Source organism: Mya arenaria, chromosome 11, assembly GCF_026914265.1.
Source record: "Mya arenaria isolate MELC-2E11 chromosome 11, ASM2691426v1".
Classification (NCBI taxonomy): domain Eukaryota; kingdom Metazoa; phylum Mollusca; class Bivalvia; order Myida; family Myidae; genus Mya; species Mya arenaria.
The window spans coordinates 17748044-17767959 of record NC_069132.1 but is presented as its reverse complement, the minus strand read 5'-3'; the positions used below and the strand labels follow the sequence as shown (position 1 = coordinate 17767959).

At 36.2% G+C, this 19916-nt stretch overlaps 1 protein-coding gene across 1 annotated transcript in view; it reads left to right on the top strand.

Annotated features, from left to right (window-relative positions):
- LOC128207648 (uncharacterized) overlaps window positions 1-19916 on the top strand; it is a gene marked incomplete at its 3' end in the record, with an annotated part of 35599 nt that extends 15683 nt beyond the window's left edge. The window contains 4 exon segments of the mRNA XM_052910704.1: window positions 3868-3943; window positions 6865-6945; window positions 15008-15251; window positions 19643-19916. Of these exon segments, the coding sequence (XP_052766664.1) occupies window positions 3868-3943; window positions 6865-6945; window positions 15008-15251; window positions 19643-19916 (675 nt within the window).

The window sequence follows — 19916 nt, the reverse complement described above, 5'->3', positions numbered from 1 at the left end:
CAATATTTGTAATTGTTATTTTCAGTACGTTCTTATTTCAATGCCGAATACTTCACATTTGTTCATATTTAGTGTTGTAGCTTTATTATAGAATATTAAATATTCCTGACTCTTTATCTTGTGGAATACATGACTGTACATGCACATGTTACCGAGGACCTCAATGCCATAAGGTGATACGCCATTATTTTTACAAAGTAATCTGGGGTTCAGAAACCTTTATTTTTCAACTGAGAAAGACATTGGGTTTCATAAGTTGTGGTTATAGTTACTCAGACCTTGAAGAGATGATGTAGTCATGAGGAGAGGAAAATAAAACAATTGTTAACTTGTAACAGTTTACCTTTAGATTTGTTAAAGTTCAAAATGAAAGTATCTTTTATATACATGTATTAACAGTAATGGTGAAACAATCAGCATTCTTTTTTTCTTTTTTAGCTTGACTTTCAGAAGAATTAAAGAAGAGCTATACCACTCACTGTGGTATCAATGTCGCCGTCAGCTTCAGCATCACACCTTTGTTATGGTTTTGAATGGGTGGACACAGCTATTTTTAGAGAATCAGTTTAGTGAGACCCTTTGTCCAGAACAAGTCATTGTGGAAGACATGTTCAAGTCATTATCTCAGCAAATGCATCATATATTGCATTAAAACTTTTGATATGTGTTCCCAACTATCTAACCTTCTTAGTTAGTGAAGTTCAATATCTCAGCAACCACTTCATGTATTGCATTTTAGACTAAACACAATGGTAGGCAACCATCCAACTTGCTTGAATATCTAAGTTAGATAACTCTATTTCTCATAAAATGCATACTATGCCCCTTTATTTTAAAATTTGATTTAAAAATTTGGTTTTAAGTTTTGCATGTAATCTAATTTAGGTAATATCTCAGAAAAAAAACATCATATTTTGCATTAAAGCTTTAAAGACATGTGTTCCCTGACTTTCGAACTTACAAAATAACTAAATTTCAATTCATCTACCTAAATTATTGCCCTTTGTTATTTGACTTATAAATTTTGGTTAAGGTTTTGCATATAACCACATTTAAGTCAATATCTCAGCAAAAACATCATATATTGCATAGAGATTTTACACAACAGCACTCAACCAACCAACCTATTTGAATAACCAAGTTACATTTATTTTGCATTTAATGCTAAATATGTTTCTTTATATTCAACTTAGAAATTCATGTAAAGGTTTTGTATGTACCCACATGTAAGTCAATATCTCAGCAAATACATCATGTATTGCATTTAAATTTTGTAGAGGGGCTTTGAACTATCCAACCTACTAAAGTTAAATCTTAAGTAATTAAGTTACATTATAAGAATCTTCCATGGCCGAGAGTCTAAGTTCATCCCGACCCTACAAGCGTAGGGTGTTTTGCGGAAATGAGGTTTACCAAAAACATCGAATATTCGAATACCAATTTTGACATTTGAATACCAAACGTTTGATCGAATATTCGTTTGCATCCCTAGTGTTAACTGATCAATCAGCGGTGTTCCATTTAGTTTGAGTGTTAATCGATTAGTTAGCGCAAAATGTAACATCAAATATCTTCAAACTGAGAAAACAGTATGTGTGATATTGAAATTGAAGGTGAAATATTTGTATTAATTTAAATCAAAGAATGTATATTTAATAAGTTTGCCGACTGATCTTTTAATTAATTTATTATTTTCACCTTCAATGAAGAAAATCTTGTAAGAAAACAAAAGCTGAGCAACAGTTGATGTTCCCAAAGACTGGCCATTCGTCTTTAAAATATTGAAACGAAAAGCTGAAGATTAAGGTCCTTTAGCTTCTTATTTCTCAAACAAGATATGTACAGAAGTCAGCAACCTTCAACGGATGTCGGCTCCAACATTTCCGTTGACGCCATCCAAGCAAGGGACAACTGGGGCAGACAACAGCTGAAAGCAGAAATTATCTAATTTACTCCCTGAACACTTTCCTAATGATTTCCATGGAAGGTCCTCACATAGAGCAATATGATACATAAATAAAATTGCACCATCGGTGAGTGAAATACTAAAAAAAACACCCGTTCAGTCCGACCTCCCTTAAAGAAATCCTGGGGGAAAAACTACTTGCATATGATGCCAGTTTTGGTCCTTTATTATTTGACTTAAAAATTCTGGTTAAGGTTTTGCATGTAAGCAGATTTAAGTCAATTACTCAGCAACTACTTACTGTATTGCATTGAAACTTTATACAATCAAGTATGATAATTCTTTCTCGCAAATGATTCATATTTTTCCCCATTATTATTATAATTCTGGTTAGGGTTTTGCATGTAAGCAGATTTAAGTCAATAACTCAGGAAGAACTTGATGTATTGCATTGAAACTTCATACAATCAAGTATGATAATCTGTCTCACAAATTAAAAAAAAAATATTAGTTAAATTCAGCTTAATGTTTTGCATGTAATCAAATTTTACATTGATGGATGTATGTTTCACAAAAGCTTAAAAGCGGCGGAATAGTCGTATAAGTGCCCTCTGTCTCTCGAGACAGCTCTTGTTTCAAATTAATGTCCAATTTTATAAGATGATTATTTGTTAGTGAAAAAAATGTACAAATGCACTTTGCCAGTGAAGACAATGGAATGAGACTGATTGTAAACTCTATTGAGCACAAATAGATGACAATTGTTGGACCTTAATGTAAATGATGTTGGCTTCCTTGTACCATAAATGACTGGTTATTAGACGATAGTGGTTATAAGAAGCAGGCCAAAATCTGTGAAAAATTGAGAAAAAAACTTTAAATCTATGTTATGGGTAATAGGACGCATTGAAAAAATGTTAAAATTATCTGCCACCATGGGGCAACCATATTTGTTGACAGTGACAATGGCAATGGTTATTTTAAACCATGCAATACTAATACAAAGCAAAATATTCTTTCTGATGGTGTATCGTAAACAAACTGTCAAGAATGAAAAGTTTTGTAAAGCAAAAACCTTATGCACCAGTCTTTTGTAACCACGCCCCCCCACCCCCCAGGTCCGGGGAATAGCGGGGACTTTGACTTTCGGTTCAGCCAAGCCCGGCAAAATCTCCGCCCTGCAGGGAGGAATGTGCTGGTAAAACCCCCGCCAAATGCCCCGGCACCCAAGGGACCCTAGATAATGCCAATTACCCGCTATATTTGGCGTGAAGACAAAACCACCGCAGTCACCCGGCACTGCAGGGCCACCTGGAAGGTAAAAACACGGCCCATTTCCCAGCTATCCCCGGTATACCCCAGAACCTGGGGGGGCCGTGGTTACAATTAACTGGTGCATTATATTGTATGTGTTTATTCTCAAAATGTCAATACCTGTGGCAAATTGTGAATTATCGCAACAGTTTATACTATTGGTATGTTAACTGCTTAAAGGCAATGCAAGTTTTTCACACCTTATCATACCACTTACAAAAATATTTCGACAGTGCACAGCTATGCTTTTTTATATGCATGTTAAATTGTTGTTTTATACAAAATAAAATGGAATAATTTTATTCATACAATAATGAAAAATTAAACAAATAACATTTTACGATACATCGTATCCCGATATTCAACTGCCATTTTTTTCATCATTTATATCTCTGAAGAGCACTTTTGGCCTGAAATCGACCTCAGAAAAAAAAGCTTGTTACTGTTTGTAAGACGCAGTCAATTTTGCATCGAAATCTGAGGGAAAATAGTGCGTCTTATAACCAGTCATTTACGGTAATAGTGTTTACTTATGATTATAGTATTTTAAGTTTGTTTTCGAAATAGTTTTTAAATGATCAATTTAAGAGTGTCATTGCATAATAATCAATCATGATGAGTTTATTATAATTATTTCCATTTTTCAGCAGTAAATCCAAGACAAATGGCTGTGATAATAAAACCTGTGATAGAGACAAGCCAGTATTCCAAGAAGGTCTAACAGTAAGTAAATGATAATGTTAAGGGGTGAAAGTAAAAATGTTGTTGAAGGGTACATAGTAATTTACAGAATGAAAAAGTGAATTTTTAACATTGTTGTGAGATTAAGAAACATATTTTCTATTTTGTCTTTATAGTACAAGTCTTACCTGATTGTGTCATGAGGAATTGACCTTCACTAAATGTCTTGTACACCTTAATATTAACCATGTGGACTGTAGCTTTTGAAAAAAAAATTGGGAATTAGCCATTGAGAATTAAATCAACACACATACAGCCATTAAGACTGTAGCTATTGATGAAATGACCATGACTCATAAGCAATATTGACTTTAGTCATTGAGGAATCAATTACAACTCATAGGCCAATATTGACTGTAGCCATTTGAAGTATCAACTATGACTCGTAGGCCAATATTGACTGTAGCCATTGAAGAATCAGTTATGACTCGTAGGCCAATATTGACTGTAGCCATTGAGGAATCAATTATGACTCATAGGCCAAATTGACTGTAGCCATTGAGGAATCAATTATGACTCATAGGCCAATATTGACTGTAGCCATTGAGGAATCAATTATGACTCATAGGGCAATATTGACTGTAGCCATTGAAGAATCAACCATGACTCATAAGCAAATATTGACTGTAGCCATTGAGGAATTGGTCATGTGTCAGAGAAATTATTCATGACTCATAAGCAAATATTGACTATAGCCATTGAAGAACTGACAACGACTCATAAGTCATGCAGGCTTTTGCCCATTAGGAAGGGGCCATTGAGTCATGTACCATATTGACTGTAGCCATGGAATTATCCAGGAGTCATACGCCTTTATGGACAATAGCCATTGACAAATTGACAATGACAGCCATGTTGAATCTAGCCATTGAGGAAATGGCCATGAGTCATAAGCCATATTGTAATCATTGAGGTATTGACCAGGAGTCATAAGCCATATTGTAATCATTGAGGTATTGACCATGATTCATAAGCCATATTGTAATCATTGAGGTATTGACCATGACTTATAAGCCATATGTAATCATTGAGGTATTGACCATGACTTATAAGCCATATTGTAATCATTGAGGTATTGACCATGATTCATAAGCCATATTGTAATCATTGAGGTATTGACCATGACTCATAAGCCATATTGTAATCATTGAGGAAATGGCCATGAGTCATAAGCCATATTGTAATCATTGAGGTATTGACCATGATTCATAAGCCATATTGTAATCATTGAGGTATTGACCATGACTTATAAGCCATATGTAATCATTGAGGTATTGACCATGACTTATAAGCCATATTGTAATCATTGAGGTATTGACCATGACTTATAAGCCATATGTAATCATTGAGGTATTGACCATGACTTATAAGCCATATTGTAATCATTGAGGTATTGACCATGACTCATAAGCCATATGTAATCATTGAGGTATTGACCATGACTTATAAGCCATATGTAATCATTGAGGTATTGACCATGACTTATAAGCCATATTGTAATCATTGAGGTATTGACCATGACTTATAAGCTATATGTAATCATTGAGGTATTGACCATGACTTATAAGCAATATTGTAATCATTGAGGTATTGACCATGATTCATAAGCCATATTGTAATCATTGAGGTATTGACCATGACTCATAAGCCATATGTAATCATTGAGGTATTGACCATGACTTATAAGCCATATTGTAATCATTGAGGTATTGACCATGACTCATAAGCCATATTGTAATCATTGAGGTATTGACCATGATTCATAAGCCATATTGTGATCATTGAGGTATTGACCATGACTCATAAACCATGTTGTAATCATTGAGGTATTGACCATGATTCATAAACCATGTGGACTTTGGCTTTTGAGGCAATGACCATGACTCATTAGCAATATTATTTGTAGCAAGTGATAAATTGAGTGATCTCATTAGCTATGTAGTCTGGAGCTATTAAGGTATTGACTATCGCTTGTAAGCAATATTTATTGTAGCCATTCAATAACTGACTATGCCTCATAAACTTATATTGACTGGAGCCATTAAGGACACCATGACTTGTAGGCCATATTGACTGTAGCCATTGAGGAAGTGATCTTGACTTGTGCACCGTGAGGAATGTAGCTATTAAGGAATTGATCATGGCTCATAAGCCATATTGACTGGAGCCATTGAGGATATGATCTTGTCTCAAAAGCCATAATGAATGTAGCCATTGAGGCAGTGACCATGACTCATTAGCCATATTGATTAATGCTATTGAGGGTATGATCTTGTCTAATAGGCCATATTGACTGAAGCCATGAAGGAATTGATCATGTCTCATAAGCCATAAAGACTGAAGCCATGGAGAAATTGATTTTGTCTCTTTAGCCATTTTGACTGTAGCAATTGAGGAAGTGACCATGACTCATTAGCAATATTGACTAGAGCCATGGAAGGGTTGACCATGACTCATAAGCCATGTGGATTGTAGCCATTGAGGAATTGACCATGACTCATAAGCCACATGGTTTGTATTAATTGAGGATGACCATGACTCATATTAGCTGTCTCATAAGCCATAAGACTGGAGCCGTTGAGGACTCTTCACAAGATTCCGTTAACTAAAACTAAAATTGTCATTGATGGAAATGATATTTGAGCTTCTAGGTTAATTGTTTTCTAGCAGCTATTATATGAATTAATATGATTTAAATAATAAATACATGTTTAAGGAGAGTACTTAGTTCAGACAATTTACTCAATTGAGATATGTTGTTTTTCTTCAACACCAAATCAAGAAAGCAGTTTTCCTAGAATAGGATTGGTGTTTTTATCATGTGATAAACTATGATGACCAAAGTTAGCTGTTAACATGTGCATGTTAATCTATGTTAACTTTTGTTTTTGGTTTTCATTCAGGATGGAGGCAGCAGTAGATGCAACCTTTCTACACTGAACTTAGTGATGTTATATTTTCTCATCTCAAGTCTGATTTTCGATGTAAGTACCAGTAATGTGGTATGCTATGCAACTGCATAAAACATCAGTAAAACATAGCTTATGAACAACTCATGACCTCTGATAACCTGTGGTTGCTAGGAGTCTTTAAAAGGATGCTGATTTTTTTCTTCAAAAGTGCCATTGGTGCCAAGGATCCCAGACTGGTTTCTGATAGTGGCTTAATAGTTTTTTGATCAGCAACTTAACGACAACCAATCGTCAAAATGTAACCAACAGCCAGATATCATTCTTCAACAAATGCAGATCAAATTTATAGAAGGGAGAGGGCATTGACAACGGCCCTTGCCTTGGAATAAATGTAAGTTTGTTGAATATTGCGAGATTTGTCCAGGTTGTTGAGCAGGTTGATGACCATTGTACGGTCATTGGCAAGCACTCGCCAACCAGTCTTTGATTGTCATTTAATAATCGCCAATCAGTAGCCTACAAGTTGCCGATATTGCTAGAACAGCTGCTGATGGTCAGACACCATTTACAAATTGATCAGAGGACCAGCCCGTGCAGAAATTTATCCTGGTCTTCCCAAAATCCTGGGAATTTCCTGAGAATCGCATGATTCCTGGAGCCAGTATCCTGGTATTCCAGGCACACCAGGATTTTTTAGCTCTACTGGCCAAAGGCCAGAAGAGCTTATGCAATGGTAATGTGTACGTAGTATGTGCATCCGTGCGGTCTTGCGTCCGTGCGGTCGTGCGTCCGTGCGGTCGTGCGTCTGTAAACAATTGCTTGTGAACACGATACAGTCTTCAGTTTTGATTGTATCTCGATGAAACTTGTACAGTATATAGATATCCATTAGAGCTTGGTTCCTTTCGAAAACCAGCCAGATCCGTCCATAAATGCCTAGATTATGGGCCATGAAAGTTTTAAAGAAATGCTTTCTATTTTTAGCCAGGTCTGCATGAGCGAATTCTATTTACATGTAAATTCAGGTCTAGAGTTAAGGGAGACAATTTGCAAGTCTAGGATTTTGAGAGACAATTTGCTTTTTGCTTCTGCAGTTGATTTTGTGAATTACTCTGCCTTGTTCTTGTTGAAAGCCCAAAGGCCATTTTTAGCTTTAAGTTCTGTAGTTTGCACATCCATCTTAACAAAATTGGTTGTGAATGTTTAAGTTATGCACCTTGTGTCATTACTGGCCACACCCAGAGTTCACAGGTTTGGTAAACATAAATCTGGAAAGGTTTGAAAATCTTTTTGTGTGTTCGTGCATCCATCTCAGCACAATTGATTGTGAATGTTTGTTCAAATTGATCAATGTTGTCCTAGGATGCCCTTGACTTTGACCTTTTGACCAACTTTTTTAACTTTTAAAACTACAGAAATTTTTACTATGAGTACAGTTTTGAAAGCTTTTTTTTTGTCAGATGACTTTTACTTGGCACATATTAAAATAGTTCATGCAACTAATCTGCTTACAATACTTTCTGGGCTCAGATGTTGAACGTGCTACGTTTTCAGGTAACCCAAACACAAAACATAAAGTATATGTCTGTTGCCTTTTACCCATGCATACATGCTCTGGATTGATATGACCACAAAAGCCATGCCAGTAGAGCATAGGCCCTTTTGGGCCTCTTGTTAGTTACCCAGCCACAAGGACCAGGACAATTCCAAGATATTCCAGGACTTTTCTTTTAGAAAATAAGATAACCAGGAATTAATCAGTCAACACCAGGAATTTTACATTTAAACTATCCTGAAGTCAGGAATTTAGTTAAATTGTCAAAAATTCAGCAACAAAACAAAATTCCTAGTTTATCCTGGTAGCTAGGAAACATTCAAAAGTAAAATTCCTGTTTTCGTGCAATAGCAGGTATAATTCAAAAAGAAGGTTTTGTTCAGAATTACTCAAATGAATACAATTAATATTAATATATAACTAATAACTAATTAAGAACACTGCCCAAATCATTTCAAACTATAATATATATATATTTATAAAAATATAATACATGTAACTGTTTTTTATTGTATTATTCCTAAATAAAATCATGATACATTTTGTTCCATCATACATTTATGGCAATTCACATTTATATTTAAATTAACAGAAAGTATACTGCTGAAAGGTTTATTATTGCTGTGTTCAAGAATTTTTTCACCCTTCATGAGCCCAGGTGTTTCACATCCTGGGCTTATCAGCCCATTGAAAGGTCAGGCAGAAAGCTTCAGGCAGAGATTTATCTTAGCCAATCAGCATCAGGTTAACATTCATTAAGAATGAACATAAAACATGGTATTTCTGCCTTGTGATACTATAGTAGACCACAGTAAATCTTTTAGCAATCACCAATCTATTTTGTGTAGGAAATTCAAATATATGGAGAAGAAAGTAAACATGGTGGTTTCTGAAGCTTTTCATATTTTGGATGGATAAAACTTTTTCCTAATCATTTAAAAGGTAAGAACAGTTTCAACATGTAACTTTAATACTATTACACTGTAAAAAGAGCATAAATACAATATGGTTAGTGATTAAGTTAATGTTTTTGCAATTCTTTATCTGATAGCATTTAAACAGTACGTGTTATGCTCTGTTTTACTTCCATTAACACAATGTTGTGATGTTTTGAAGTCTTGTGTGTAAATATATGAATATATGCACAAGTGCTATAACATGAAAGTATAAGCTGCATGTAACTTAATATTCTCTTCTTTAAATTAGTTTTACAATTGAGCTATCATTCAATTATTACTAATGATCATGTTGGTGGGTATATATGCATTATATTAATATTATAGATGACCAATGTTATGTCTGTGGCAAAGATGAGGATCCAGTGATCAAACAAGATATGATGGGAAAGTTTGAAAGCTAAAGAACATTAATGGCAATCCCTGCTCAACCACATGGTAGGTTGCTGAATATCTGTTATTTAATTTAGTTTTTAGTTTTCAAACTAGAATGTGAAGCAGTAGATCTATTAATCATATAATAACAATTACATTCCTGATATAATTAGCTATAGATCATGGCAATAAGCATATTGGGACAATTCTTTAATGCAATTGCAAATTGAAAGTTTAAAATTTTTGTGCATGTAAAATGCAGTTTAGCACTACCAAAGTTTGAGCATGAATATGTTAATATCGAATTATAGGAACCCTTTTTATGTAAATATGTAGTTTAAACCTTTGTTTTAAGTCATTACCTTTTATTTATCTGCATAAATTGAATTGGATATAACACAAATGAAATTTAACGTAGAATCTAACAATGACCTTTGACCAATTTCTCTAATCTGATGTGGCCTATTTTAAGAAATTATAAAATATGCAAATTTTCATATTTTTTTCAGATGTGGAGCACAAAAGGTTCGGTGTGAACACAAGTCAGTCATCTAAATTGAGACTGGCTTATGCCTTGAGATCATATGCCAAAGGAACTTACCCAGCAAATAACAAAATTGAAATCATCGTTTGTTTGTAAATATTAATCAATAAGAAGTTGAATGAAATTGAAGTTGTGGTTTACTTTTAATGAAACTATAGATAAAATATGGACAAGAAAAAAACTACCCTCTCAAAAGAAATTCCTGGTCCTCAAGAATTTCCCATGAATTTCCTGGTCCCAAGAAATTCTCAGGAATTTCCTGGTCCCAAGAAATTCTCAGGAAATTCCTGGTTCCAGGAATTTCCTGAGATCCAGGGTAAATCTTGAGAAAATCCTGGACCCAGGATTTTTTTGAAGAAATTTCAATAACTCGTGTCCGGGCTGTAACTTTCTCTTGTATGGAATAATTTTTGAATAACTTGCCACATGTTTTCAACATATCATGACGACATGTGGCATACAAGACCCTTGTCCCTACCTCTAAGGTCAAGGTCACACTTAGTGGTATTCACAATGAAATGCTGCATATATAAGGACATAGAGTATAAATTGTCATGTCCGGGCTGTAACCTTCTCTTGTATGGACCGATTTTAAAATAACTTGCCACATGTGTTTAACATATCATGACGACGTGTTGTGTGCAAGACCCATGTCCCAACCTCTAAGGTCAAGGTCACACTTAGTGTTATTCACAATGGAATGCTGCATATATAAGGACATAGAGTATAGGTTGTCATGTCCGGGCTGTTACTTTCTCATGAATGGACAGATTTTAAAATGACTTGCCACATGTGTTCAACATACCAAGACAATGTAAGAAAACTGCATTTACTTGTACCAAGTCAGCTACTTATTCACACCATTTACTACAAGCCCTTACGTGTCAACTTGTTATGACATCAAAGGACACAATTTATGTGATAGCAGTGTACAACTCGCCCTCATCAGGAAATACAAATGTGCACATGGAAACTGTCCTGTTAGTTAAAATAAACCAGATACAGATCAAAGAAAGTCAACCATCAATTGTTATAACTGGTGATTTTAACCAAAATGCAATAGCCCGTCCAATGCCTCGAATATGCCAGATGCTCATAGAATAAGGATTTCGCCAGTATTCTCACACACCGACCCATGTATTAGGTTCTTGTCTTGACCATATCTATATCTCTGGGTTAGTTGGCATAAGACCAACAACAACACTGACATATAACAGTGACCATGCATGGGTCTCATGTGGTGTTTCAAAACATCAATTACAGGTAATTAGTGTTTTTAGCTCACCAGACCACGAAGTACTCAAGGTGAGCTATTGTGATGGGTCTTTATCCGGCGTATGTCAGTCCGTCCGTCAGTCCGTCTGTCAACAATTGCTTAAAAAACATCTCTGAAACTACCTGGCAAAATTCAATGAAACTTCACAGGAAGCTTCCTTGGGTGACCCTCTACAAAAAAAACAACAAAGGGTCACGATTGATCAGCAATAACAACAACAGCAACAACAACAACAAAATGGCTGACTTCCTGTTTTGCTTTATAAAAACATCTCTGAAACTACCAGTCCAAATTCAATGAAACTTGACAGGAAGCTTCCTTGGGTGACCTTCTACAAAAATTCAATGAGGGGTTAAGATTGATCAACAACAACAACAACAAAATGGCCAACTTCCTGTTTTGCTTTAAAATCATCTCTAAAACAACCAGTCCAAATTCAATGAAACTTTACAGGAAGCTTCCTTGGGTGACCCTCTACAAAAATACAACAAGGGGTCACAATTGGTCAACAACAACATCAACAATAACAAAATGGCCAAATTCCTGTTTTGCTTTAAAAAAAACATCTCGGAAACTACCACTCCAAATTCAATGAAACTTTACAGGAAGCTTTCTTGGGTGACTATCTACAAAAATACAATAAAGGGTCACGATTGATCAAAAACAACAACAACAAAATGGCCGACTTCCTGTTTTTCTTCAAAAAAACATCTCCTGTGAAGCTACCACTCCAAATTCAATGGCACTTTACAGGAAGCTTCCTTGGGTGACCCTCCACAAAATTACAACAAGGGGTCATGATTGATCAACAACAACAGCGAAAAAAATGGCCAACTTCCTGTTTTGCTTTAAAAAAACATCTCCTCTGAAACTACTAGTCCAAATTGAATGAAATTTGACAGGAAGCTTTCTTTGGTGACCCTCTACAAAAATACAACAAGGGCTCACAATTGATCAACAACAACAACAACAGCAGCAACAACAAAATGTCTGACTTCCTGTTTTGCTTTAAATTCATCTCCTCTGAGACTACCACTCCAAATTCACTGAAAATTTACAGGAAGTTTCCTTAGGTAACCTTCTACAAAAATATCACAAGGGGTCACGATTGATCAACAACAACAACAATCTGGCAAACTTCCTGTTTTGCTTTAAAAAAACATCTCCTCTGAAACTACAAGGCCAAATTCACTGAAACTTTACAGGAATCTTCATTGCATGACCCTGTACAAAAATACAACAAGGCATTGAGATTGATCAACAACAACAAAATGGACGTCTTACTGTTTTGCTTTTAAAAAAATCTCTGAAACTACAAGGCCAAATTCAATGAAAATTTCTAGGTAGCTTCATTACATGACCCTTTACAAAAATAAAATAAGGCATCATCATTTGCAAAGGTAAAATTAAATCATTTTTATGCCCCCGAAGGTGGGCATATTAAAATCGCACCGTCCATCCGTCTGTATGTCCGTCCGGCTCTGTAACTTTCCCTTGTATGGACAGATTTTAAAATAACTTGCCACATGTGTTCCACATACCAAGACGACGTGTAGCGTGCAAGACCCGTGTCCCTACCTCAAAGGTCAAGGTCACACTTAGTGTTTATTCACAATGGAGTACTGCATATAAGGACATAGAGTATAGGTTGTCGTGTCCAGGCTGTATCTTTCTCTTGTATGGACAGATTTTAAAATAACTTGCCACATGTGTTCCACATACCAAAACGATGTGTTGCGTGCAAGACCCGTGTCCCTACCTCTAAAGTCAAGGTCACACTTAGTGTTTATTCACAATGGAGTGCTGCATATAAGGACATAGAGTATAGGTTGTCGTGTCCGGGCTGTAACTTTCCCTTGTATGGACAGATTTTAAAATAACTTGCCAAATGTGTTCCACATACCAGGACGACGTGTCGCGTGCAAGACCGGTGTCCCTGCCTCAAAGGTCAAGGTCACACATAGTGTTTATTCACAATGGAGTGCTGCATATAAGGACATAGAGTATAGGTTGTCGTGTCCGGGCTGTAACTTTCCCTTGTATGGACAGATTTGAAAATAACTTGCCACATGTGTTCCACATACCAAGACGACGTGTCACGTGCAAGACCCGTGTCCCTACCTCAAAGGTCAAGGTCACACTTAGTGTTTATTCTCAATGGAGTGGTGCATATAAGGACATAGAGTATAGGTTGTCGTGTCAGGGCTGTTACTTTCCCTTGTATGGACAGATTTTAAAATCACTTGCTACATGTGTTCCACATACCAAGACGATGTGTTGTGTGCAAGACCCGTGTCCCTACCTCTAAGGTGAAAGATACACTAAGTGTTTATTCACAAGGGAATTCTGAATATAAGGACATAACAGTGTAGGTTGTCAAGTATGGGTGGTATTTTTTTATGTTAAGAGGCAATTTAAAATAACTTGCCATATGTATTTGACACGTAAAGGCAAGATCAACTTTTCATGTACTGACCTTGTTCGTAGGTCAATGTCACATTTGGGGGCATTCGTCACATACTGTGACAGCTCTTGTTTATTAATGCTTTATCACAGAGTTGTGACCATTTTAGGTGAGTGTTTTAGGGCCATCATGGCCCTCTTGTTATAATTATTCCACTTGTTCATAAGCATTCCTTGCTTTATGTTATTATGAAATGCTGCACATATGCACATAGATGTCATAACCAGGCTGTAATTTTGTGATGTATATGACAGATTTACAACAAAAACTTGGCACATGTGTTTTGCATATAAAGATTGTGTGTCGTATGCAAGATCCACATGCATTCAGCAAAGGTCAGTGTTTGATCTTTATTTTTTCATGTACTGACCTTGTTCATAGGTCAATGTCACATTTGGGGGCATTCGTCTGATACTGTGACAGCTTTTGTTTGTTATATAATTGTGTATTGAAATAAATTTTTAATACAATTAAATTTCATTGTAATTTGAAAATTATAATCATTCTCATTTAAAGTTTTAAAATGTTGAATCATATTGACAGCATTTTTACATAATTTCAAATATTGATTATTGTTGAAATCTATTTTTATTTGATTGATAAAACAGACTAAGGCTATGTATTTTAATTCAATATAAATCTTAGTTGGGGAAGGTGTTTTATATGATACAAAAAAGACAAACAATTACACAAGTATGTCGGAATTTGCTCAAAATTTAAGTTCAAGTCGGGATATTGACTCATAATCTAAATCAGATCTTGAATACATATTGTGACCCTTTATTGACTTGTAAATATTAACAAACTTTATGGGAGGGTAGGGTAGGTCACCATGAAAATATGTTAGATAATGAAGGCTTTGTACAGTCAGGTCAAAATACTAATGGCTATCTGTCCAATAAGGCCATCTGGGGGCAATTGCCATGTTTCTGTGACATCTTTTGTTTTTTAATCCTAATTTCAGAAGGCCCACTCACAAGGAGTGTTCATAGAAGTTGATGACATCTGTATTGGTACCTGTGTTGCCCAGAAAGATTGGAAGTTTAATGGAAATTGCCCACAAACCCACTGTGACTATCAATGCGCCGCCCAACGCCTTGCCCACCAAGTTGGTCTTCGTGACAGAACGAAGTACCACTGTGCTCTCAATTACCATAACCGCACCGAGAATAGGCAAACTTGGGCTGAGGTTCAAAATTGCAAAAAAGGTTTGTTCTCCTCCTTAGATATTTTGTATTTATTCATAGAGCAGTAAATATGTTAGACAAATGTCATTCCCAGGGCAGTAGAATGTTAGATGAAGGTCATCCCCAGAGAAGTAGTATGTTAGACAAGGGCTATCCCAAGAGCAGTAGTATGTAAGCCAAAGGCCATCCAAGAGCAGTAGTATGATAGACAAAGGTCATCCCAGAGCAGTAGTATTTTAGACAAATGTCATCCCAATAGCAGTAGTATGTTAGACAAAGGTCATCCCAATAGCAGTAGTATGTTAGACAAAGGTCATCCCAGGGTAGTAGTATGATAGACAAATGTCATCCCAATAGCAGTAGTATGTTAGACAAAGGTTATCCCCAGAGCAGTAGTATGTTAAACAAAGGTCATCCCAAGAGCAGTAGTATGTTAGACAAAGGTCATCCCAAGAGCAGTAGTATGTTAGACAAAGGTCATCCCAAGAGCAGTAGTATGATAGACAAAGGTCATCCCAAGAGCAGTAGTATGTTAGACAAAGGTCATCCAAGAGCAGTAGTATGTTAGACAAAGGTCATCCCCAGAGCAGTAGTATGTTAGACAAAGGTCATCCCAAGAGCAGTAGTATGATAGACAAAGGTCTCCCAAGAGCAGTAGTATGTTAGACAAAGGTTATCCCAAGAGCACTTGTATGTAAGACAAAGGTCCCATCAGCAGTAGAATGTAAGACAAAGGTTATCCCAAGAGCAGTAGTATGATAGACTAATGTCATCCCCAGAGCAGTAGTATGTTAGACAAATGTCATCCCAATAGCAGTAGTATGTTAGAGAAAGGTTATCCCCAGAGCAGTTGTATGTTAGACAAATGTCATCCCAATAGCAGTAGTATGTTAGACAAAGGTCATCCCCAGAGCAGTAGTATGTTAGACAAATGTCATCCCAATAGCAGTAGTATGTTAGACAAAGGTTATCCTAATAGCAGTAGTATGTAAGACAAGGGTCACCCCCAGAGCAGTAGAATGTTAGACAAAGGTCATCCCAAGAGCAGTAGTATGTTAGACAAATGTCATCCCTTAAGCAGTAGTAAATTAGACAAAGGTCATCCCAAGAGCAGTAGTATGTTAGACAAAGGTTATCCCCAGAGCAGTAGTATGTTAGACAAATGTCATCCCAATAGCAGTAGTATGTTAGACAAAGGTCATCCCCAGAGCAATAGTATGTTAGACAAATGTCATCCCAATAGCAGTAGTATGTTAGACAAAGGTCATCCCCAGAGCAGTAGTATGTTAGACAAATGTCATCCCAATAGCAGTAGTATGTTAGACGAAGGTTATCCCAATAGCAGTAGTATGTAAGACAAAGGTCACCCCCAGAGCAGTAGAATGTTAGACAAAGGTCATCCAAGAGCAGTAGTATGTTAGACAAAGGTCATCCCAATAGCAGTAGTATGTTAGACAAAGGTCATCCCAGGGTAGTAGTATGATAGACAAATGTCATCCCAATAGCAGTAGTATGTTAGAAAAAGGTCATCCCAGAGCAGTAGTATTTTAGACAAATGTCATCCCAATAGCAGTTGTATTTTAGACAAAGGCCATCCCAGAGCAGTAGTATGTTAGACAAATGTCATCCCAATAGCAGTAGTATGTTAGACAAAGGTCATCCCAAAAGCAGTAGTATGTAAGGCAAAGGTTATCCCAAGAGCAGTAGTATGTTAGACAAAGGCCATCCCAGAGCAGTAGTATTTTAGACAAATGCAATCCCAATAGCAGTAGTATGTTAGACAAAGGTTATCCCAATAGCAGTAGTATGTTAAACAAAGGTCACCCCCAGAGCAGTAGTATGTTAAACAAAGGTCATCCCAGAGCAGTAGTATGTTAGACAAAGGTCATCCCAATAGCAGTTGTATGTTAGACAAAGGTCATCCCCAGAGCAGTAGTATGTTAAACAAAGGTCATCCCCAGAGCAGTAGTATGTTAAACAAAGGTCATCCCCAGAGCAGTAGTATGTTAAACAAAGGTCATCCCCAGAGCAGTAGTATGTTAGACAAAGGTCATCCCAAGAGCAGTAGTATGTTAGACAAAGGTCATCCCAAGAGCAGTAGTATGTTAAACAAAGGTCATCCCCAGAGCAGTAGTATGTTAAACAAAGGTCATCCCCAGAGCAGTAGTATGTTAGACAAAGGTCATCCCCAGAGCAGTAGTATGTTAAACAAAGGTCATCCCCAGAGCAGTAGTATGTTAGACAAAGGTCATCCCAAGAGCAGTAGTATGTTAGACAAAGGTCATCCCAAGAGCAGTAGTATGTTAGACAAAGGTCATCCCAAGAGCAGTAGTATGTTAGACAAAGGTCATCCCCAGAGCAGTAGTATGTTAGACAAAGGTCATCCCAAGAGCAGTAGTATGTTAGACAAAGGTCATCCACAGAGCAGTAGTATGTTAGACAAAGGTCATCCCAAGAGCAGTAGTATGTTAGACAAAGGTCATCCCATCAGCAGTAGTATGTTAGACAAAGGTCATCCCATGAGCAATAGTTTGTTAGACAAAGGTCATCCCAAGAGGAGTATTATATATGTTAGAAAAAGGTCACCCCAAGAACATTAGTATGTTAGACAAACTAAAAAACATGGTCTTTCATCATTTTCAATGTTTTGCCCTGGGTAGTGGACAGTGGTTACATGCAGCACTTGATTCCCGAGAACCATGATTGTAACACAGCTGTTGAGATATCTTGTTATTGATGGCTTTTGTATATCTTGAACATTCCAACCCTGAGTTTAAAAGGCTGCTTTGCTTAATTGATTGGATATGTATAAAGTTGTTAAATTGTAAATAAGTTGACTGTCTGCATGAAATCTTGAGCAAGTGTAATGAAAACTGTAAACTTGCTTAAAAAATCGTGTGAACATTGCGTAAATGTCTCTCTTCCGTTGTCAACATTTTCCTCCAAAAACCTTTTCCTCCTAAACAATTTGACCAATTTCAACCAAACTTCATTGGAATGATCCTTGGATGGTCCTCATCCAGATTCCTTCAATAAAAGTTGATTCATTCAGAACTCTGGTTGCCATGCCAACCAAAAGTAAAAAACAACTTTGAAAATCTTTTTCTCAGAAACCTCCTGCCTGATTTGAAAATAATTTAACAATACCTAAAATGACTGGGTATAAGACGATCAAAATTGTCTGCTGCGATTGGCCACCATGTTTGTTGACAGTGACGATTTTTTTTTCATGAAAATGGCAAGGTTATTTTTAAAACCATATAATAATAATACAAAGCAAAATATGTTTCATTGTTTATTTGTTTCATGTTAAATAAAACATAACAAATTATTTAAAATTTGTAGCTGGATGTCACTGAAAAGTACCTTTTATCTGGGACCAATAAAATCTTATTACCAGCTTTTCTGACAATTTGTAACAATAACCTGTCGAGAATGAAAAGTAATGCAAAAACCTCATATTGTACGGGTTTGTTCTCAAAATGTCAACATCTACAGAAAAGTATACAGAACGTGGCAAAGTGTGAAAAAACAAGACCATTATTGCAACAGTTTGTAGTATTGGTATGTTAAACAGCTTTAAAGGCAATGCAAGTTTTTCACACCTTATCGTACAACTGACAAAAATGTTTTGACAGTGCACAGCTTTGCTTCTTTACATGCATGTTTAATTATTGTTATATTCAAAATAATATTGAATAATTTTAATCGTACAATATGTTTTTTTTTAATTATAAACGTCTTACGATATACCGTAACACGATCTTCAACAGCTGTTTCAACCGGTATATACTTGATCGATATGACACGAGTAACATCCCTTTTTACATAAGTCTAAACAAACGCTTGGCCTGAAAAAAGTTTAAAATTTTGTTACTCGTTATAAGATTTAGATAAAAAAAATTTGCATCGAAATCTGAGGGAAAAAAGTGTGTCTAATACCCAGTCATTTACGGTAATGCCCCTTAGGAGACCCTGTATCAAATTCCTTCACCCAATGTTGATTCCTGATGGAACGTGGCTGCAAATGGGCCGGGCTTCTTTTCACCGTTCCCGTCTTTATAGAAATCTTTGAAAATGTCCTCCTCAAAATCCACTGGCTTGATTTTAAAATAATTGTGGTAAATCTTATTTGGGAGTAAGAGTGCATCTTTAAAACCCTTATACATCCAAACTTCCCATACTTGCTCAGTAATAATAAGCTTCCTGTGATAAGTTATGTAATTCATGCTTAAATATTGTCAGATTTATGGCCCATGGCACACTTGGAAATCTGAACTGTTGGAGACAATTGACAGATAGATTCTTGGTTATTAACTCTATTACATGCCTTCAAATTGCTTCCCATTTCAAATATGCTATCATTCAGGATCCTTCACAGTACACAATTCATATTTGTTTATCTTTGATAGGGGAGCAGCCATATGTAATGTTGTATGGTAACACAATAGAATTGCCAACAAGCAAGTGGATGATAGTATGCGACAAGTGTAATGACAATATGTACTACAACAGCGATGAAAGTACCAGTTCAAATACATACAATACCTGTACATTTGAGAAAAGGAATCGATGCACTCCTGAGAACCATAAAATCAATTGTGGAATACCATGGGAGGAGAGAACAGAGTCGGATGGATACTGTAGGTGTGACTATGAACAGGGCTATGCCCCTTTTAATGGGGA